Source organism: Thrips palmi, unplaced genomic scaffold (genome assembly GCF_012932325.1).
Source record: "Thrips palmi isolate BJ-2018 unplaced genomic scaffold, TpBJ-2018v1 HiC_scaffold_17, whole genome shotgun sequence".
Taxonomy (NCBI): domain Eukaryota; kingdom Metazoa; phylum Arthropoda; class Insecta; order Thysanoptera; family Thripidae; genus Thrips; species Thrips palmi.
Genome location: NW_023144626.1, coordinates 5,928,970 through 5,949,466, shown reverse-complemented (window position 1 = coordinate 5,949,466; position 20,497 = coordinate 5,928,970). Strand labels below are relative to the sequence as shown.

Genomic DNA, 20,497 nt, shown 5'->3' with positions numbered 1-20,497 from the left:
GCGTGAGTCAAATAAATTTGGATTGGAACATTTTGCCGGGAGTCCATTTATTTGAACCTGCGTCCCCCACCCGGTCGTTCGCCCCACCCGGCATGCTGAGTTCCGAACAGCCGAACGGCCACTCTCGTGGGTGCGAGAGGGACAGCACGTTGAATCGGAATCGCTCGGCAGTCGCCCCGCCCCGCCCCGCCCCGCCCGCCCCGCCCAACAGTGCCGAGGCAGTCCGTGCACTCCGTGCACTTCGTGACTTGGATGTCGTGCCGATTAATCCCCGGCGTGTTTATATAAGGAGCCCGCCCGGGCCCACACGCAGTACCCCAGTGATGCCGCCACCGGGCAAACCGGGCGCCAGCAGACAAGAGTGAGCACCAAAGTTCTCGGTTTTTGTTGCTTTCCGAGCAAAACGCGACAAAACTCTTGTCTTGTTGCAGTGCGGGAAAAGCGTATGACGCTCTTCTACGGCCCCTCGGCCAGCATCTACGAGGGAGCCTTCTCCGGCCGCTTCAACAACCACAGTGTCGTCGACATCGTCCTCGATGATATGCTCTACCTGGTGGACCCGCACTGGTAGGCCAGTCGCTCTGTCTCTCTCGCACCCGCACAGGATGCACCATGAGTGCGACAGAGACAGAGCGACGATCCGTTGGCGCGTTGAGGAGACCGTCCTAGTCGAGCAGGGACTGGACGGATGGCTCTGCGTCTCACAGGTACAGATTCGAGCCGCTGCATCCCGTGCACCTCAAGCTGCTCGCCTTCATGCTGGGCACGCTCGGCATGATGTCCGTGACGGGCAACGGCATGGTCATCTACATCTTTTCCACCACCAAGTCCCTGCGCACGCCCTCCAACCTCCTCGTCGTCAACCTGGCCGTGTCCGACTTCCTCATGATGTTCTGCATGGTGCCGCCCATGGTGTTCAACAGCTACTTCGAGACGTGGGTGCTAGGTGCGTTGGTGGTCGTTTGGCCCGGTTGCAAAAACGGCAGCACAGTTCAGCAATTGTGACGTTTACAACGTTTTGGGTCCACCAGGTCCAGCGTTTTGCGAGGTTTACGGAATGTTCGGGTCCTTGTTCGGCTGCACATCAATATGGACCATGACTATGATATCATTGGACAGGTACAACGTCATAGTGAAGGTGAGGGTACCTTCCCTGTGGTCGCTTTCAGCAGGCTGTAACTACAATTAATGTTTTCGTTGTTTTCCGAAAGGGGTTATCAGCAAAACCGATGACGACGAAAAAAGCCATCCTCTGGATAATCTTCGTCTGGCTGATATCATTAAAGTGGACCGTGTTCCCGGTGTTCGGATGGAGCAGGTGAGTACGAGTAGACACGCTTTGTTTGTCCGAAAAGAAGCGGGAAATTCGAAGCTCATTTTCTTCCCCCGGAAACCCGACAGGTACGTTCCAGAGGGTAGCATGACGACGTGTGGAGGCGACTACCTCAACATCTCGTGGATCAGCCGGAGCTACGTGATTCTGTACGCCGTCATGTGCTACTTCGTGCCGCTGGCCATCATCGTGTTCTCGTATTACTACATCGTCAAGGTACTCTCTCAACGTGACGCGCTCTCGTGTTTTCTGCATTCAAATAGCGTGTGATATCGGGTGTCTCTCTCCTCCCAGGCGGTGGCTGCGCACGAGAAAAACATGCGCGAGCAGGCGAAGAAGATGAACATTGCGTCGCTGCGCTCGCAGGACCAGGCCAGCTCGGAAAACAAACTGGCCATGGTAATTGCAGCAGCGCAAATCACTTGCAGTTGTTCATCTCCTTGTCGTTTGCTTAACGCTGGCTGTTCCCGTAGGTGGCCCTGATGACCATCTCGCTGTGGTTCATGGCGTGGACGCCGTACCTGGTCATCAACTTCGTCGGCGTCTTCGGCTACGGCCAAGAGATCACGCCACTGTCCACGGTGTTCGCCACGCTCTTCGCCAAGGCCAACGCCGTGTACAACCCCATCGTCTACGGAATCAGGTGCGCGACGCTGACGGATTCGCCAAAGTTTTAATGAGAAAGCGGGCAGGCCTTTGTCTTTTCCTTGCTCCCGATGACCCCCTCCCCTCCGCCTCCCCGCCATATAGATTGGGAATTAGTTTCGATGCTGTGCCGCGGAAACGCACTCGCTCTGCGTTTGCCACGGCAAACAAACATGCTGATGGCGTCTTGTTCCGCAGCCACCCCAAGTACCGCGCGGCGCTGGCCAAGAGGTTCCCCAAGTTCTTCAGCCACATGGCGGCCGGGGGCTCCACGGAGACCAGCGAGGTGGAGTCGGTGCAGTCGGTCGTCACCAGCCTGCCAGAGCACCAGGCGTGATGAGGCACCGCGGCGCTCCGGCCTGGACGTCAACTTGGCCGACAAGTTGGTGGCGGAGTTGTTTCCCAGCCACGCGTCGCATGCCTCGCACCTCCAGGGAACTTTCTCTTTTGTTTGGAAACCGGGCTAATCAACGGACGACGATTTCGGACTGCTCAACGGTGTTCCCCCTGTCCCTCGAAAACAAGCTAGCCAGCAGTTGTGAGTGAAAATAAAAATAAAGCTTTCACGTTGATTTTGTTTTTTGTGAGTGTTTCGATGTTTGAACGACACGAGAATACTAGGCCCAAATTCGTCCCGCTTTGTTTTTTACACTTTTTTGTACCTTTGCGCGGCCAGGCGCCGATTTGATAAGCGTGTTATGTTTACGTGTCTGTGCAACCCGGGTGTCGCTCAATGACGGCTGGATACGCTCTTTTTACTTTCGTTTTGTTCCTCCGTCGGTGTATGAAACTGCGCAGGCGGTAGCAATCGCAAGCTGGTGTGATGACGCCCACCCTCCCCTCCCACCCCCGAGAAAAAAGTAAACAATATGCATATCTCTTGAACCGGCGCATATATTTATTCTCCTCCCCACACTCACGCGGCATGCGTGGTACACCGGAAAAGAGAAAGCTACACCGCCATTACCAGCACAGAGGAAACAAAAGAGGTCCAGAGGACACACATACAAGACATTCCAGTTGAAATGACGCTGCACACGGTAAAAACGCGTCCTGGGAAAACTGAAAGGCTCCAAGGGTGGTCGTGGAGGAAAGGGCAAAACTTCCAGGATCGTCCATGGTGCGTGTTTTGAGCCGGCCACCCATTTCCAAAAATAAAAATTAATCGAAAATAAAGAAGAAAAAAGGAAGACCCGTCTCCCACCTCCGTACACAGTATTTTCGATTTTTTTTCAAAGATGCGCGGTACGCGAAGCCCGTGGAACCTCACGTGCAACCCGTTTCCTGGACAGAGGAGGGCCAGTTGGAGTCCAAATAGAGACGCGCCACCCCGCGCGCAGAACCCGAAGAGTGAGGGATCTGCCTGTTTACTGGAGAAAATGGCGACGGGTCGCTCGGACGCTGTTGCCGCCAGGGCAGCACGCAGCTCGGGTCTCGCAGTGACAACTTGCGGATTCTCGCGAGCCGAAGCGAGCTGAAGCGCCTCAACAGGCTGCTGCTTCTTTTGCCTGCAGTCCCGGTGAGCCCTCCCCATCCCCTCGGCGTGGAGATCTTGTCGTCCGGGCCCACGGCGCATGGGGGCGAACGTGGTGTGGACAGGGACTCACGAGACGGAGGTAAGAAGGGAGAAGTTGAACTTGACGACCTCCACCGTGCTGCTCTAATCCATCTCTTCCCCCCCCCCCACACACACACTCTCCCACCATTGACACCCACTACGGGCTCTGTGGACAGTGTCCCGCCTTCAGCCCCCAGCCGACGTAGAGCTGGCCGAAAGTCCTGCGAGACAAAAGGCGGGATTAATAAACATGTCGGGTAAAAAAATCTCTGAAATCCTCGGAGAACTTGTCAGGAGAAACGTATTTCACGAATGTAAACATGGGTAGATCTACTGGGTGTTTCTGGTGCACCTCCCCGGGATCCGGAGAGTGTGCGGCCACTGCGGCACTGCGGAATCGCGCGGCGAGCGGCAACAAGTGTTTCGCAAACAACGCCCATTTCCCGCGCGGGATTGTCCTGCCAGGCCTCGGCCTGCCTCGGCCGAGCCGTGCCGCCGTATTGCCGCACTGCATGCAAATCCTGCGAGGTGCGTTTTCCCTGCCCCAACGGACTCTCCCAGTGCAGTGCAACAAAGCAGTATGCTAACGCGGCAAGCAGGCCACTGGCAGGACGCGGAGGTCGGCGCAGCGCAGTGGGCTAGAACACCGGCACAGGCGGTCGAAACTCTAGACGCGTTTTGAGCTCAAGTCGCTGAATGGGACTCGAACCGAACGTGTGACCCCACCGATGGATTGCTCTCCGAACGGGGAATTCATTGGTGGGGTCACACTCTCGGTTCGAGTCCCATTTAACGACTGGAGCTCAAAACGCGCCTAGAGTTTCGGCCGCCTCCACCGGTCTTCTGGCCCGCTGTGCGCCGCGCGGGTAGGCAGCGCGCGGCCGCGAGGCAGGCGTGCGCGGCGTGCGGCCTACCCTCGACTCCACAGGCGCTTTCGACTGGGCGAGGCGGCGAGGCGGCGTGGCTCGGCCGCAGCGGGGCGTGCCGAGCGAGTCTCTTTGGAGCACTTTAGCAACGCCGAAGTTAAGCAGGCGGCGGTCTTACCTTCACTGGGGGGAGGGAATGTTGAACGTAAAAGCCAAGCCACTACTAAGATATTCTACACGGTAAAAACGGTTCCTGGTTTTCCCAGGAACTTCCTGGATTAATGCATATGTTCTGCCATGGGCTTTGGGAAAACCAGGTACCGTTGGTTACACGTGTACTTATTTAGCAAAATTTTTCCACCCGTCTCTTTTAGACTCAAGTTATTTTTTAATATTTTCCGAATGTGGGGGTATGGCAACGCGCGTCCGACTGGGAGGGAGTGGGAGCTAAAACCACCAACGCACTTTTAGAATGCAATTATTTTTTAATTATTTTTCCAATGTGTGAGCCGCGCGCGCGGGATGAGCTGGCTGAGCTGCCCGGCGATTCAGCCAAGTCGTTTCGTCGCTCTGTCTCTGTCGCACTCTTGGGGCTGTCCGTAAAGGTGCGAGAGAGACAGAGCGACGAACGGCTCGGCTGCGAGGCTGGCTGCCTACCTGCCGCTGCAGTACGCCACGGCGCCGGGCCAGTGGTTGGAGCGCAGCAGCACCGCGGCGGTGTGCCGCAGTCGGGACGAGCACAGCCTCGGCGTCCACGGCGGGCACCGGGCCTGCTGCAGAAGCGCACACTGTTACGTCATTCCGCCGCCTAGCGGCCCGGCGGCCCGGCGACCCGGCCAGTCGGCGTGCCCTGCCTGCGGCGTTGCGAGGACCGGCGCGTCGTGGGACAGCGGGGCCAGCAGGGGCGCGTCCTCGCCGTCCTCGCCGTCGTCACCGTCGTCGCTGCGCTGCTCTGACGGCCGCCGCGCTCCCTCGAGACTGTCCTCCTCGTCCTCCTCCTCTGCTTCGCCCTGCGCGTCCTCTTCTTCTTCCTCCTCTTCCTCCTCCTCCTCCGCCAGTTCGTCGGAGCTCGGCTGGTCCGCGTCCTCCATCTGCCGGAACAGTCGTAGTGCAACTTTGGCAGCGAATGCAGGGGCAGGATCGCAGTAAGCGACGCTAAGTCCAGTTTAAGGACCTGTTGAGGCACGGCCAGGCGGCCGCTGCGCAGCAGGCGCGGAGAGTGGTGCGCCCAGCCGGCCAGGCCGGGGTCCGCCAGCTCGGCCAGGGAGGCGGAGCCCGGGACCCCCCGCCAGTCCGAGTTGAGCACCACGCCGCACTCGTCCTCTGGAAGAAAGTGCGTTATCATTTCATGTTCGGGGCGACGCGACGCGACGCGACGCGGCCTCGTGCTCGGCAGCGAAAATAAAGTGTCGAGTCTTTTACTGCCGCATAAACGGGCAGTAAAGCCATCCCGGGCCGGCAGCACGCTGGCAGCCAGGGACGGTGTGGGAATACGAGTGGAGCGACGCGCGAGGCCGCGACGCCGCGAGTCGCGAAAACCGTCCCAGCAGTTGGATTCGCTTCGCAGCTTCGCACCGGCCAGGTCGAGGCTGACGGCGGGGGACTTGACGTAGGCGCCGAGCGGAGACACGGAGCAGGACGCCGAGATGCGCGCCAGCTGCGCGTGGAGCCGGTGCGCCTCGGTGCCGGGGAAGTCCGCCACCTGCAGGCCGAGCGGGCCGAGCGACCGGTCAGCACCGGGGAGGCGGGCGCGGCACAGTGGGCCAGAAGACCGGTGGAGGCGGCCAATACTCCAGACGCGTTTTGAGCTCCAGAGTCGCTAAATGGGACTCGAACCGAACGTGTGACCCCACCAATGGATTGCTCTCCGAACGAGGAATCCATTGGTGCGGTCACACGCTCGGTTCGAGTCCTATTTAGCGACTCTGGAGCTCAAAACGCGTCCAGAGTTTTGGCCACCTCCACCGGCCTTCCGGCCCACTGTGCGCGGCGCAGTGATAGCTACTGGACCTGCCTGCGCCTCGGGGTCCCCGGAGAAGAGCAGCCCGCGGCCGTCCAGCGCCCTGGCGGCCACGACGTGCCGCGGCCGGATCGGCGGCAGCTCCCACCACGCGCCGCCGTCCGCCACCAGGTACACCTGCAGCCCGCGCAGTAAATTCATTCATTAATGAAGCAAAGCGAATAAAACGGGATCGCTCCCCGGGGAGACCGCTGCGGCGTAGAAGCGCAGCGGCGCAGCCCGCCCACGCTGAGGCACACACGCGCCCTGCTTCCGGAGAGTTTTGTCGCTCCGTCTCTGTCGCACTCGAGGGGCGCTCCGTAGGGGTGCGAGAGAGACGTGCGGAAACGACTCCTCGCCATCGGTCGGCAGAAGCAGGGCGTGCTGTTTGCGCGGGGGCGGTAGGGAAGGGGGGGGGGGCTGCGTCGATGGAAGCAGCGGGAGACAAACAGCCCCCCGGCGGATCTGAATCCCGGCGATCTGTCCCGGTCGGCCTGGAGGCCTGGAGGGCTGCCGGGCCTCGGCGGCCTCGGCCCAGCCGCCTGGCCGGTCGGCCGGTCGTTAGCAACGCGCTCATCGCGCGCGGCCCGCCACGATTAGTCTCCGTCATCGTCGTCCTGGACGGAAAAACTAAGCGCACCTTGCGGTTCAGCGGGTCCTCCAGCTCGGCCTGCTCGGCGGGGCCGCGGATGTCCACGCGCCGGTCCAGCTCGTCGTCCGTCAGCTCGGCCTCGGCCAGCACGTAGTCCCGCCGCCGGGCCAGCACCTTGCCCCAGAACCTGTGCAAGAGGACCAAGCCGTCACACAGTGGGCCAGAGGACCGGTGGAGCGGCCGAAACTCTAGACGCGTTTTGAGCTCCAGAGTCGCTGGCCCACTGTGCGTCAGCAGCCCGTCGTCGACGTGTCTCTCCGGTCCGCCGGGACTGCCACTGCCGTGGGTCACTTCTTGGCCACCTTCGCCTGCTTCGAGTCACGTCGCTCCCATCTCCTTAATGAGGCCGCCGCCGAGCTCCGCGCCGCCGCCAAGTTGCCTGTATCCCGAACTTGGGATTGTGTCTTTTCACAATTAAACGACCCCGGAAACGGAACGATGGAACGCAGCGTGGGGGCGGGACGGGGGTCGTCTGCTGCAGGTTCCGCTCTCGATACGGCCAGAGGCGCTTCTCGGAAGCTGAGACTTTTAATTGGCAGAAGGCACACGTGCCGAGCAGAAATACTAGAAGAAATACTCGGCACTCGCGACCGCCACCCTCACGGCCAGAGGCGGAAACCGCCGAGTCAGTACTGCAGTGTGGCGTGGCTCGGTCCACACGACTGTCCGAGAGGGGCTGCTGTGGCACAGAGACACGCCACCCCTGATAAGTCCGAACAAGAACGCCTGCGGCTGGGAGGCCGGGCTGGGCCCCAGTGGGTGGGGCGGCCTACAGTGGCGACTACTAGCGACCCCCTCGAATTCCACACACACTGTCCATTCCCAACCAGACGTGCCTGACAATAGGGTGGTTGTCCTAAAACCCTTGTGAAGGGTAGTGCCCCTGCCCCTCCCGCAGGGTATCATCGCCTACCCTCGAAGAATGTCCACAAACGAAGGGACGCGTCCCCACACCGCAGGGCTGGCGCTACGCTGGCGGGGCGAAGGGCGAACGCACGCCCTCCAAGTTGAGAGCAGTACGTAGCTGGCGTAGCTGCCGAGGCACACCTGTGTACCCACCTTCAGGCCGGGACACTCTGTCCTTGTCCGTGCTGCACAGCGATTCCGTTCCGTCCCTCCGCCGTCTCTCTCGCACCCACACGTCACGCGGGGCGCGCCCCGTGAGTGCGAGAGAGACAGAGCGACGCAAGCTTTGTTTGGAATCAGCCTGAGGGTCGGGCGGAGGCGAGCAACAAACATTCCCGAATAAACTCACGAGAATAACTTTGGCGCTCTGGAGGCGACGCGCGACGCGTCGGCGAGCAGAACGACGACTAATTCAAGGTAAAGGGCCCCCTAATTCAAGGTGGCTGACGGCGCGCGGAGAAAGTTCCACATTTGCAGAATAAAAGAAAAATGAATGAACCTGATGCGTGTGAGGGCTCTGTTGCTGGCCAGGTCCTTGATGGCCAGGGCCACGGCGAAGGCCTCGTCCTGGGGCACGGCGACGCCGCACCGCGCCGTCACCTGCAGCACGTCCAGGATGTCGCCGCCGTCGCCGCACGCGTCCTCCTCCGACATGTCCAGCGAGCGCACACCTTCGTCATTATGCTGGTCACAAAACCCATAAAACCTTTTTTTTATTTTTTTTTTATTTCTCTAAGAAAAAAGTACTTTATTAGTTTGGTGCAAACCTTCAGCGACTGGCACACTTTCAGAGCGAAATGAAAGGTGTCGCTGTTGGCATTGTTCGCTGAGCGGGTCCTGGCGTTGGAGCAGAAGTGGCGTCTCTCCTGCAGCATCCGACTGGTCTCCTCGAAGGCGATCATCGCGCTGCTGGCCCTGTTGGCCAGCGCGAAGTGCACCACCTCGAACAGGTGGTCGTACCTGCCGGGGAGAGAATAGGCCTCATTTACAGTCGAGACTCATTAACCAAAACAATAAACGAGAGATGAGCAATCCAAAAAAAAAATTGAGGTGTCTTCCCTAGCAAAGGGTCTTTCGTTTTTGTTTGTTTGTGTTTTGTTTATGGGGCCAGACTTTTACCCGAAAACTTGATCCGGTTTGAGAAAGAACACAAACATGAGTCAATCGTGGTGGCTGGCGGCCGTTTATACCCCGCGCTTTCACAGCGCAGATACTCCGCGCACTGGCTTCTTCCCTGCTCGTCCTAGCCTCGTCTATACTCCGCGCGGTCCAGCCCGGCCTGGCCCGGCTGCGTTGCCAAGGAAATCGACGTCATACGTTGGCCCAACGCGGTGTAATATTTGCACCAATTTAAAGTTTGCCTTTGTGGGAATAACCAAAACCACAAACAACCCTGTTCAACCGCTTCCACTTACAGACTGGTTCCAGAGGACAGGCAAGGCTCCTTCAGGAACGACATTTCTTCATTGATCTCTGCTTCCATCGCTGTTTGATTTGACTCTTCAGGTCGGGCGGGTTCTGACTGTTCAGAACGAAGCCTCGATTTCGAAACGCCATTCATCGCTAAACGCAACTAAAGCGAGAAACTTCGTCACTGCCCGCTAGAAATGTTGTTACATCTGGTAACATTGGAGTTCATTACGTTTTTCTTTAAAAACAAAAAGTGTAAATTTAACCCAGCGTTTTAAAGAAAAAGCGATTGCAACGGATAACTAAAATACACTTTGCGCCGTTTAAATTGAGGGAGCGGCTCTGCTCCTTGAATAGTGGGCGGTACTCCCGCCGCGCGGCGGCAAGCGACCGCGACGCGACTAGTGGCGCCATCTCCCGGCAAGCCACGGAACCTGTTGCTCATCTGTTTCTACCGTCATAAACGTTATTTGCACCCGCTGCTTACCGTTCAAGCTTGAGCTGCACCTGCAGCATTTTGCTTGAATTTGCTGGGATGATTTACGACTTGACATCGTCCAACCTACAAGCAATCCCTACGTTCCTAAGTCACTAGACGATTTAGAAACACATTGTTAATCGCAGCGTGCTTAAAATCAGCACTACTCGCCTTTGAAAACTGCAAGAGACGCTTTCAGAAATAACCGAGCCTGCGTACCCATAACCTGCGGAAGACCTGGAGTGACATTGATTGAACATGGCGGGTGAGTCAAGCCTTGGAGACAGTGTTGGCATAAATTCAATTGATGTTTTCTATTTAATCTAATTATATTTATTCCGGCCTAACCTATCAACATGTAGGGACTAGTGGGTGGCTAAGCTGTTTATTCTTTGTTTCAGCGTTTGATCCCATACTAGCCAGAGGGGTGAAACTGATGCTAAGTAATGAGCCTGATGCTGCAGAGCAGTTGCGTGCCATGCTGGAAGAAGCTCTACGCAACAAATACGGAGCCAACATCAAACTGCCTTCCTTGGTGAGGTTTATATGCTTCATACGTAGTTGTTGCTGTTATAAGATTATTTCTAATGGTTTCATTCATAAGAGCAAGCTGCAGAAAGACTTGGTGGCTGCAAGCTGAAATTAACCATCACTAGCATTCTAAGTTAATTTATCGTTATAAAGTTTTTTTGTGTGTGTATGTTTAATTTAAATTGTCCTTTTCAGTCGGAAGTAGAAGAATCAGCAGAGAGAAAGTTGTATGACTCTGCTAGCTCCTCCAAGGTGCATTCTCCATCACCACTTACTGCTCTATCAGACGAATCTAGTGGTTCTGCCTCAGCCGACATCGATGATAGCTTTTGCATGAATTTTACGGAGTTATCATGTGTTGTGTGTGGGTAGGTCATGCAGAGTTTACTTTTGTCTTTTTATGACTGGTAATGCTATTAGCCACTATTAGTGTGAATTTTTCAGTTACAGTAACCTCATTTCAATATTATGATTATTATTTCAGACAATTTAATGTTGGAGCTCGGAACCAATTGATGGAATGCAACTCGTGCCAGAAGTTATATCATCAAGATTGCCACGTGCCACCAGTGCAGGAACTGGCATCATCTAGCTGGGATTGTGGAGATTGTGCTAAAAAGAAACAAGTATGCTTGTTTTATTGTACGTGGTTTTTTATTTTGTGCTGTCTAAATTTAAAATGAAATTTCTTGTTGCCTTTCTTGCAGCCAAAAGTTAAAACTGAATCACCAGTGTCTGGTGGCAAACCAGTGTCTTTTGCCAGTCTAACTAGTGGTAAGAAAGGTCAACATCATCCACCTCAAAGTTTTAAAGTCACTTTTAGCATATTTTTTTACTTAATAACAAACTTACAAATCAATTTTGTTTTTTCAGGCTCTTCCTCATCCCATAAGAGCTCCTCAAAGTCGAGCTCCAGTTCAAGTTCCAGTTCATCACATAAATCATCATCAAAATCATCTAGTAGTCACAGTCATAGCAGCAGTAACAAACGTCATTCTTCATCATCATCATCATCTCACAAATCCTCGAGCCATCATAAAAGCAGTAGCAGCCGCCATTCAAAATGATATCTGAGTACGCTTATTTTTTCATTTCAATTTTCTTGATAAATAACAACAATCTGTTTGCTTGATCATGACAGTGACACTATTCAATTGTATTGAATACCTTGGTTTTTTAATCAAATTTTTCATCCTACTTTGTCATAATTATATTATCATCTCTGTATTAAATTACTTGACAGGGAGCCCATAGGAAATAAACCATTATTTACAGCGGGCTTCCCTAGTCAATGCTCTCTACTCGGTGTGATATTGTCTTATTGTCTGGCCCCCATCGTCTCCATTTTTATCAGCAGTTTTAGTTACAGGTGTGAGTCAGGAGGGCCAGGTGGACTGCTGTCACGTAAAGTTTATGCAATGCACGTGACTTCATCCTTCAGCCCCAGTTTAAAGCCCAGCAGGTAGGCATAAACATGGGCTTAAAATTTGAAAGAAAATGCATCGCCGCCAGGGGAAAGGCTCTGCTCTGACATGTGCCGGCAATTATTTGTGGCCGGCAGGCCATTCCGCCAAGACACTTGGCCTCGGCTCGCCTGTTACGAAAACGGCCCGGCCAGCGGTGCAGTGCGCTAGAGCTGCTAGAGCTGCCAGCGGTGCTGGTGCAATCGAGCAGGCAGCCTGGCCGAGCCGAGCCAGACCCAAACAAAGAGACTCTTCTACTCGCCAGCTTCGCGCTTCGCGACCGCAAGCTGCGCAGTGGGGCGGGCCGAGGGGGCGGAAAAGGGCCCGGGGGGGGGGGGGGGGGGGGGGGGCAGGAGGAGGGGGCCGTGCACGCGCCGATCTGCCCTCTAGAGCTCTTCTCTAGGAGAGTAGCCGGCCGGCTCCGCTGGCTGCCAGCTCGGCCTGCCCGCCCCTTCGCTCCTCTCCCCCCGCCCCCAGTGGAATCTCACGGCGCGGCCAGGCTGTGTCTCGCTTGCACTCGCGGGGAAGGACAAGGAGCAGCAGGGCCTCTGGCGCGGGGGGAGGGAGGGGGGACCGCGGCGTGACGTAGTTGCGCTCGGGACCCGCGGCCAGAACACCTCCCCGCGCGCAGCACGCCGCGGCCGTGCGGCCGACGCACGCGGATGTAGGAGGCGCTGCCTGCCAGGCTGCCAGCTCGGTCGGGCCGCTCTCGCGTGCCTGTGTGTCATTGTCGCTAATATCGACTGGGGCCTAATGACACGCACGTCCGGACGGACGGCCATCGTCATCAACACTGTACATGAGGGAGTGGGCCGCCGAGCCGCGCGGCGCCGCGGCGTCCGGACTAAAGAGTCGTTTGGTCGCCCCGTCCCTGTCGCACTCAAGCGTCGTCCCGGAGTCCCGGGGACGGCATTGGGACGCGGGTCTAGGACGCTGCCGGGCCGGCAGCGCTAGGCAGCGCCGGTTCGCCAGCCATTTCTTTGTTTGAGTGGACGTCGCGACGCTACGCGACGCCAGCGACTCCGGGGGTGGCGGCAAGGCGGCGGCAAGGCGGCGGGGAGGGGCCCGGCCGGTTCGCGCGCTACAGCTACAATGGCATGGAGGACCCAGCCTAGCGCAGCCTAGCTCGAAACAGGTTACATAAGGACCAAAGTACCGTTCGGTTGTTTACAACGGAATTCATGAGCCCTGACCAGCCGGTTTATTGCTATCTTCACACCCAGCGAGAGTTTGTTTTGGCTGGTTGCAGGGTTTGTGCAGCTGCATGCCGGAAGTCTCTGCCCAAACTCCAAAATCTCTTCGGATTCCCTAGCAAGGGCCTTGGCGCTCTGCGAGGAGGTCGCATTTCCATCTCGACGTGGCTTGACCGATGAGCAACACGGCGGACAAAAGATTGCTGTCAGCATCCTTTGTTTGAAAAGCGAGGCTCGCGGCGTAGCGCAGCGCGTCGCCGACGAGGAATCTGCTAACAAAGGACGTGGTTCCCGCGGCGCGGTACGCGGGGCGCTTCGGTCGGTAGGGACATTTAACTTCGGGCCGCGCTCGGGCCGCTCGGGTCCCCTGTTTATGTTGCTTCGTGCCCCCACTCCCGGCACCCCGTTCTGCGCACTCCACCTCCCTCCCTGCCGCCGCCAACCAATGGCGCGAATGTAGGTCAGGCCTCGTTTCTCGCAGCCAATGGCGGCGCCGCTAGCCGGTCACGTGGGTTTTGTTGTCATCCGTCAGCTGTTGAGGTTTCGACCGGCCGGCGAGCCGAGCAGCGGAGGCCGCTAGCGCGCTGGCGTCCGGATCTTCGGTGCCATTCAAAGCGAAGCAGCTGATGTGAGCGCAGCCCGTGCCTCCGTGCCCGTACCGCCCGTACTCCCGAACCGCAGCTAGCGCAGTCGAGTCGCGTCGCCGTCGAGCAAGTTCCTGGTCGAGTCTTTAGCTAGGCGCAAGGTGTCCTGTGAGCCAGTCTGGCAGAGTGTCGTTCCCCGTGGATTACCTACGATCTCTCTGCAGCCTGCCGCGGGCCCTTGCAACAGCAGTGGTCGGAGCGACTATGAGTTCGCTGTGTGGTGGTGTTAGTGAGTGCGCGGTCGTGTGTCTGTGCGTCCCGATGCGCGATACCCTGTTTCCTCGCCCCTGGTGCTACATTGACGATGTGGTGCTGTAGTGCGTGTTGAAGTGACTGTCATCTGGCATCCTCGAGGGTGTCAAGTTTTTCCAGTGTGGAACCCGCCGTGCTTTGAATCGTGAAAGTGTCGGTCCGCCGGGATCTCGGTGCTTCCGCGATAGGCCGGCGCGCCCTGCTGTTCAAGCAACCCGCCGCGGTGGTGGTGCGGCCGGGAGTGATCGTCGGCCCCGGAGGAGGTCGCGTTATCGCCCTCGGCGGCGTCAGCGGCGTCAGCGCCACCGGCGTCGTCGGCCCACTGCCACGCCGCGTGTACCGGCGCCAGTGGAAGCCGTACCAGCGCAACCCGACCACCATGTCGACGGGCAAGAGGTTGGCCAAGCGCTCCATCATCGGCACGCGCGTGTGCGCGCCGGGTGACGACGGCAAGTACTACGCCGGCGTCATCCACGCCGTCAAGACCCCCGCGGCCGTGCTGCCGGGCGGCGACGGCGGCGGCCAGAGCGACGAGACGCGCTACTCGGTGCGCTTCGACACGGCCACCGCCTCCAAGCAGCAGCGGCTCACGTTCCGACGCGAGTTCCGCGAGTCGGAGCTCATCGGCCCCGGCTTCCGCAGCGTGACCGGGTGCCACCTGCAGCCCGAGCAGCGCGCCTACCTCACCTTCAACGGCAGGGAGGTGGCCGGCGAGGTGCGCTCGCACGACACCCTCCGCGACGAGGTGGTGGTCACCATCTGGCCCCCGGGCCACGAGGTGAGTTACATACCCTGCATGTCTAGCGCCTAAGCGCCGGTCGGTCACTGCGCCCGGCCCCGCGCCCGGCTGCCCGGCGTTGGCATTGCAAATGGGAAAAAGCAGCCTATTCAAATGGCGCCCGATTATTCGTCCCTACCGGAAGCAAATGCACGCTCGGGTGCCTGCAGTGTAGCAGTCTAGCAGCGCGGTAGCGGTACGGAGCACCGCGGAGCACACACACACTCGGCGCACTTGGGATGACATGGTGACCCTGCTGCGTGACGTCACCGAATGGCCCATAAAGGAAGGAAGCAGCCAACAGCGCCACGCCCCGGACCAACCATTCGTCAGCCGCAGCGGTGCATGGCGCCGGCCGCCCTGGCCGCCCTGGCCTCCCCGCCCTGGCCGAGCAGGGCCTGATAAGCACCCTCACGCCTTGGGACGTCGCCGCCTTGGAGACCCCTATCTCCGCTTCCGATCTATCGACACGCCGAGATTGCCCCGGTACAGGCCGAGGAGGGCGCTGAGCGCGCCGAGGCGCCAAAAGCTGCCCGGTTATGCAAGGCGATGCAAGGCGACGCGCCGCGGCTCCGCGACCTAGATTTGGCCACCCACATCTGGAAGTAGGTCAAGCGGGGCTAGGCGGCTAGGCGCACCTCTCGGTCCAGTCGAGGCTTTTTGTGACGCCCAGGCCGCGGCGGCGCTGGGGCGCGCTGGGCCCCGCTGGGGTCGGTGGGATTGATCCGGCCGGGGGCGCGGAGGCCTTCAGCAGCGCCCTGGCGGCCCTGGGGGGGAGGGGGGGGGGGAAGGGCAGCGCGCAAACCAGCGGAACGAGCCGGAAACGGCCCGCACCCCGCCGCGTTCGCCCAGCACCACTTCCGCGCGACAACAAGTACCCCCTTTCGGCGGCCAATACACTTAGCGGCGTGGTGGTGCCGCGTCGGCGTCCTCCTGGGGGCATTTCTCGCTCAGGGAGACCCGCCCCCAGCATGCAGCCAGGCATGCCGGGCCACGCAAGGAAGGATACACCGGGGCCGTCGTCGCTTTGTCTCCCTCAGTCACGGGGCATTCCCTATAGGTACGAGAGAGACAGCGACGAAGATTGCGCGCACAGAAGCCGCACAGCATTCCGTTGTGAGACACGGAAATTCACGGAACGACGGTTGTGTACACGAGAAAGAAAACTCGGGTGTGTCACTTTCCACCCGGTTTCCCCTGGAGTTTTCTGACGGTGGCCGCATAATGATGGCCACTTTACGAGCGAGTCCTGGAAACGTTTTCCTCCAGAGAGCCTGACTTGGGCTGCCTTCCACTGCCGGCGGCAAGCTCGTTAATTTGCCGCAGGAAGCTGTTTTGACCCGCTTTCCGTGGAAAGAAGGGAACCTCCAAGGGAACCTCGAAGGGAACGAACGAGTCGAAGAAAAGTTTGCCGTGGCGACGCTGCGGCGCTGCCGCGCTGCTGGTGGCGCCACTGCGATGGCACCCAAATGGGACCAGCAGTCGGAATCCACCCATTTATCACAATCCTGGATTAGCCTACCGCCAGGCCAGTACGCCCCCCCCCCCTCTCTCTCTCTCTCTCTCTCTCTCTCTCTCTCTCTCTCTCTCTCTCTCTCTCTCGCACTTGTGCGGAGCCCCGTTCGGGTACCGGAGCGACGGGAATCCACCGGCAGGTGCGCCCAGGTGGGCACGGACAGCTTCACGCCCTTGAACCAATTGGGTGCAAAGGGTAGGTGTGGCTGGCGCGCTGCCTCTCTCTGTCTCTCGCTCGCTCTCCCCGCTCTCCTTCTATTCTGGGCCTGGCGGCCTGGCGGCCTGGCGGGGCCGGGTGGGGCGCCCCCTGCACCGTCGCCCACACGACGCCGACGTCACAAGCCGGCCGGCCTGCTGCTAGAGCTAGGCCCGCGCTCCGCGCTGCCGCGCTGTCGACTGTAAAAATATTCGTGTCAAGCAATGGAGCACTGTCAGACGAGAATAGCGGCTGCGAAGCCAAGGCGACGACGCGGCGCCAAGGGTGCGCGCTGAGCTGCCGCACTGCTGTCGCCAAGGGGCGAGTGGCGAGTGCAGTCTAATGACACGGTCTCCAAGGTGACCAGCACGCTGCGCGACGCTGCGTGCACGCCGAGTGAAAGGGAGCGGGGCGTGCAGGGCCCCGCCGTGCCCCGCCGCCCCGGCAGGGCTGGCAGGCCGGCCGGCGGGGGCGGGGGACAGGCAGGCAGGCCGGCGGAGCGCGGCCGAATCGAACACGTATTTATAGACAGCCCCTCCCGCGGCGCCCCGCTGGTGCCCGCTGGCCAAAGGGCTCCTGGTCGCGGCTCGGCGTCGCGGCTTCGCGCTCCGCGGCCCTAGATGGACGGGCAGGTGGCGGTGGCGCCGCCCGGCGCCGCCCAGCGCCCCGAGGCGCCCGTTTTATTTTCCTTCCCCCACGCCGGCCCTCTCTGTTGCACTTACGCACTCCGTCGGGGTGCAAGAGAGACGGGCCGAGAAAACGCCAGCGAACGCTCTTGACAGGTGTCTTCGGAAAGTGTAGCCCGGACTCGTGACGCGCCTGGCGGGCTAGCGCACTGCTGGCGCACTGCTAGCGCGGGCTAGGCTTTTGCGTGCAGACGGTAACAGACAGGCCGGCGCCTGATCGGCCAGGGGGCGTCCCCGCGGACTCACCGCCCCCACTCCACTTGGCGGCCCGGCGCGGCGCGGCACGGCGGCGCGGTAGCGCAGCGCTAGCTCTAGCGTGCACACTGTACTGGCAAGGACTCTGCCGACGGTGGGTGCCGGCGGCGAGGTGGCTATGGCCCGGCTTATCGTAGGCCTCGCGGATCGAACCGTCCCGGCGCGCCCCGGCGTGTGTGTGTGCGTGCGGGGGATCAGGCCGGCGGTCGGAAACACACAACCACCCCGGCCGGCTTGAGCAAGTTGGCGTGCCGCGCTGCCGCGCTCATTTCGACAAACACATGCTCGCCGGTGGTGTCCGTCCGGCCGAGATTCCCACATCGATCCAGGGCCGAGGAATAGACTCGGTGGACTCGGCCTTGCAGGACGGCGTGAGCGAGAAGCGAGAACCCCCAGGTGTGGCTGGCCAGCCCGGCGAGTGGGAATCAGCAGTGCAGGCGCAGCCAAGGCACAGCCACGCCCCGGGACCGGCCGGCTCGGCTCGCTGATATTCACCTTGAGACCCCTCACCACGGACCCAACCCCGCCCGCCTATTGCGCTAGCAAGCGGCCGCACCGCGCCAGGCGGAGCGCGGCAGCGCGGCTAGACGAGGAAGGACCGACGGCAAGGCACACTCGGCTGTCGCTCCTAGACAACGGCCGTGACGAGGCATGAGATAAATGAATAAGGCCCGGCCGTGCAGAGGCACGCCGCCGAATCATTTTCGTCAAAAAATAATAAAGCAAGTGATGTGTTATAAAAGCGTTCCGCGTGGCTGTCACGGAGCATCATCTAGACGCGGATGCTACGCGGCCGGCCGGACCTTGCAGCAGCGTGACGTGACATCGGCGGGGCGAGGCCGACGCCGTGGTCCTGGCCGACGACGACGCCGCGGCGCTGTCCGGAAGCAGTTCCTGGTTCCGCCCCCCGGAAAATGAGGCGGGCGGTCGCGTGCGCAGCGCCGCGCGTGCCCTCCGCCGTCACGTAGAGCAGCGCCATCAAGCCCGACTTGGTGTTCAGTTCGGCTTTTGGCTCCTTTCCGACGGCGGGCTCGCCTCGTCCCACTGCAGCGCCATGGCAGCGCCGCTAGTACACTGCGGCGGGGAAAAGTGGCGGTGCCCGATCACGTCACCGCCTTCCATGAACTGCAGTTTCCCTAATTGCCCGGCTGTTAATTGGGCGGCCGTCTAACAGCCCGCGGTGCTGGATGGCGTGGATGGCACGCCGAACTCGACTCGACTGCAGCGGAGATTTCGCCGGCCGGTCGGCGCGCTGCGCGCTGCGCCACGTGCCGGCCGTTGCGTCACCGTCACGCCGCCGGAGATAGCTCGGCGTTGCACGCGCGGGCGGCGCGGCGCGGCGCGACGGGGCGGGGAAGCCGGCCTTGGACTGTACTGTACTGCAGGACCACTTTGCCATTCCGCCGGCCGAACCGAAATGACGCCCCACCAGGCAACGCCATTGCATCGGCCGGCTGGCTTGCCGGCTGGCGTGACGGCGTGACACAGCAAGCAGACCGCGGCCCGCCGCCCTCCCAAGCCAAGCAAGTGTCGGACAAAGGTAGAGCGCCGTTCCAGCGAGTGTGTGAGTCTGTGTGTGTGTGTGTGCGGCATCCGTCTTATTGCGAGAACCGTCTGTCAGCCGGCTGCCGGCGTTCACGTTCACGCGCCGCGCGACGCCGCGCGCTCTGCCAGGGCCATCCGCGACGCCGCCGCCGTCGACGCACAGCTGGCGGGTTGTGCCGGCCGGCGGCCGGGCCGGGCCTGGCCGGGCCCACACAGTGTGGTGCCACACACGCCGGCACACCGCACGCCGTCGCATTCTTGCCTTTTCCTTGGCGGTCTAGCGTTACGTCACGCCGTGCCGTGCCGTGCCGTGCCGTGGCGGTGACGAAACGGGGCGGCGCGGCGAGCACGTCATGACGCCCCGCCCGGAGAAGCCCTTCGCCGCTGTTATTGAAACTGACTCAATTATAGGCTTCCCGCTTGTCCTTTCGGCCGATACTGGAACTAGATTAGACCTGGCCCCGCCGCTCCGGGTGTGGAGCAGGGCGGGGAGGCCTGCTGGAGGCGGGCCCCGCTTCGCTTTCGCCCGTGCGCCCACCGGCCAGTGATCGAGCGCGCTGTTTTTCGGCGCGACCGCAGCCTGCGTAGTGCAACACAGTACTAGATCTCTCCGTCTGTCTGTCTGTCCGTCCGTCTAGCGTCGAATGGGCTGGGGCGTTGGGCCAAACCGGCCGGCGGTGCCGTTGCGTCGAAAGCTGCTGGTGTTGCTGGTCTGTGGAGTCCTTCCCCGCGCGCCCCGCCCCACCCCGCCGCACCCGTAATGCAGACGGGATCGCGGTTCTAGGCGAGGGGGGCGGGGCGCGAGGAGAGAGCCACAGGGCCTGGTTGGGCTTGGCTACAGCAGGAAATGTAGGCCACCGAAAACGGGGGTCGCGGTGGTGGTGGGGCGTGGGCTGGGCTGCGTCCGCGGTGCCGCGCTGCGCTGTGCGGCGCGGCGTCGCGGAGTGATAGACAAGGACACGGTTGGCGGAGGTGGCCCGGCCAGGCCGGCTGGCGGCGGTGTAGTGGAAGGCCTCGGCGTAGTGGTTGTAGTGGGGGCCTGCTGCTCGCGTCGCTTGGCCCGCCCGTTTTTGTAGGCTGTTCACGCTCGCGAGCCTCGACTAGCCTCGCTCCAGCCCCCCTTCCCCCGGACACATTCCGCGGCCGCCACAAGCCTGAAGGCTGGGCGTCGTAGGCGGCAGCGCGGCAGCGCGGCGGCCCTTGGTTTGGACACGAGCGGGGCGGCGCGGCGCCGCGGTGTGGCACTTGCCGCGGCGCCTACCGCTCCTCCTTCTCGTCGCGCTCTAGTTGCACCCCTAGGGGCCCTGCCGGCCCTGCAGGGAGCAGCGGCGCCGCGGCGCTGCCGGCCTAACGGATTCTTATCCTGCACAAAAAGGAAAGTGCGGGCTATTCCCTGGCTATGCCCTGGCTGTGCCGGGCTGCGTGCGGACAGCGAGCCAGCCTTGGTTGCCTTGGAGCACGCGGCCGGCGGCGAGGCTAGGCGAGGCGGCCAGCGAAGCACGGCGAAGCGAGGCTAGAGGCGAGGCGCCATGCAAAAACACACAATGACCATTATAGTACGGCCGCGGGCCGCGGGCTGGCCATGGCAGGGC

The 20,497-nt window shown here is 60.6% G+C and overlaps 4 protein-coding genes across 5 annotated transcripts in view; 3 read left to right on the top strand and 1 right to left on the bottom strand.

Annotated features, from left to right (window-relative positions):
* Positions 1–301: 301 nt before the first annotated feature.
* LOC117643528 (rhodopsin-like) lies at positions 302–2,550 on the top strand. The gene is made up of 9 exons (XM_034382456.1): positions 302–361; positions 432–567; positions 708–946; positions 1,032–1,138; positions 1,212–1,318; positions 1,402–1,549; positions 1,628–1,732; positions 1,807–1,976; positions 2,177–2,550. Coding segments are annotated over exons 1-9 (1,152 nt in total). The 5' UTR covers positions 302–360; the 3' UTR covers positions 2,316–2,550.
* Positions 2,551–5,748: 3,198 nt separating this feature from the next.
* LOC117643968 (radial spoke head protein 4 homolog A-like) lies at positions 5,749–9,591 on the bottom strand. Its single transcript, XM_034383155.1, has 5 exons — positions 9,375–9,591; positions 8,727–8,919; positions 8,459–8,643; positions 7,042–7,180; positions 5,749–5,790 (listed from the first exon to the last, which is right to left on the bottom strand). Exons 1-5 carry the CDS (start codon positions 9,518–9,520, stop codon positions 5,749–5,751), a joined length of 705 nt encoding a protein of 234 aa, XP_034239046.1. The 5' UTR covers positions 9,521–9,591.
* Positions 9,592–9,810: 219 nt separating this feature from the next.
* LOC117643530 (integrator complex subunit 12-like) lies at positions 9,811–11,686 on the top strand. Of its 2 annotated transcripts, none has more exons than XM_034382459.1 (6): positions 9,811–10,112; positions 10,249–10,382; positions 10,574–10,746; positions 10,863–11,004; positions 11,086–11,161; positions 11,252–11,686. In XM_034382459.1, exons 1-6 carry the CDS (start codon positions 10,106–10,108, stop codon positions 11,443–11,445), a joined length of 726 nt encoding a protein of 241 aa, XP_034238350.1. In that variant the 5' UTR covers positions 9,811–10,105; the 3' UTR covers positions 11,446–11,686. The 2 variants fall into 2 exon arrangements, with proteins under 2 accessions (XP_034238350.1, XP_034238351.1); XM_034382460.1 differs by having other exon boundaries at positions 9,816–10,112; positions 11,086–11,152.
* Positions 11,687–13,574: 1,888 nt separating this feature from the next.
* Positions 13,575–20,497, top strand: part of LOC117643527 (zinc finger protein 395) — a 91,563-nt gene continuing 84,640 nt past the window's right edge. The window contains exon 1 of the mRNA XM_034382455.1: positions 13,575–14,708. Coding sequence (XP_034238346.1) covers positions 14,310–14,708 — 399 coding nt within the window. The 5' untranslated portion in view covers positions 13,575–14,309. The remainder of the gene's footprint in view (positions 14,709–20,497) is intronic.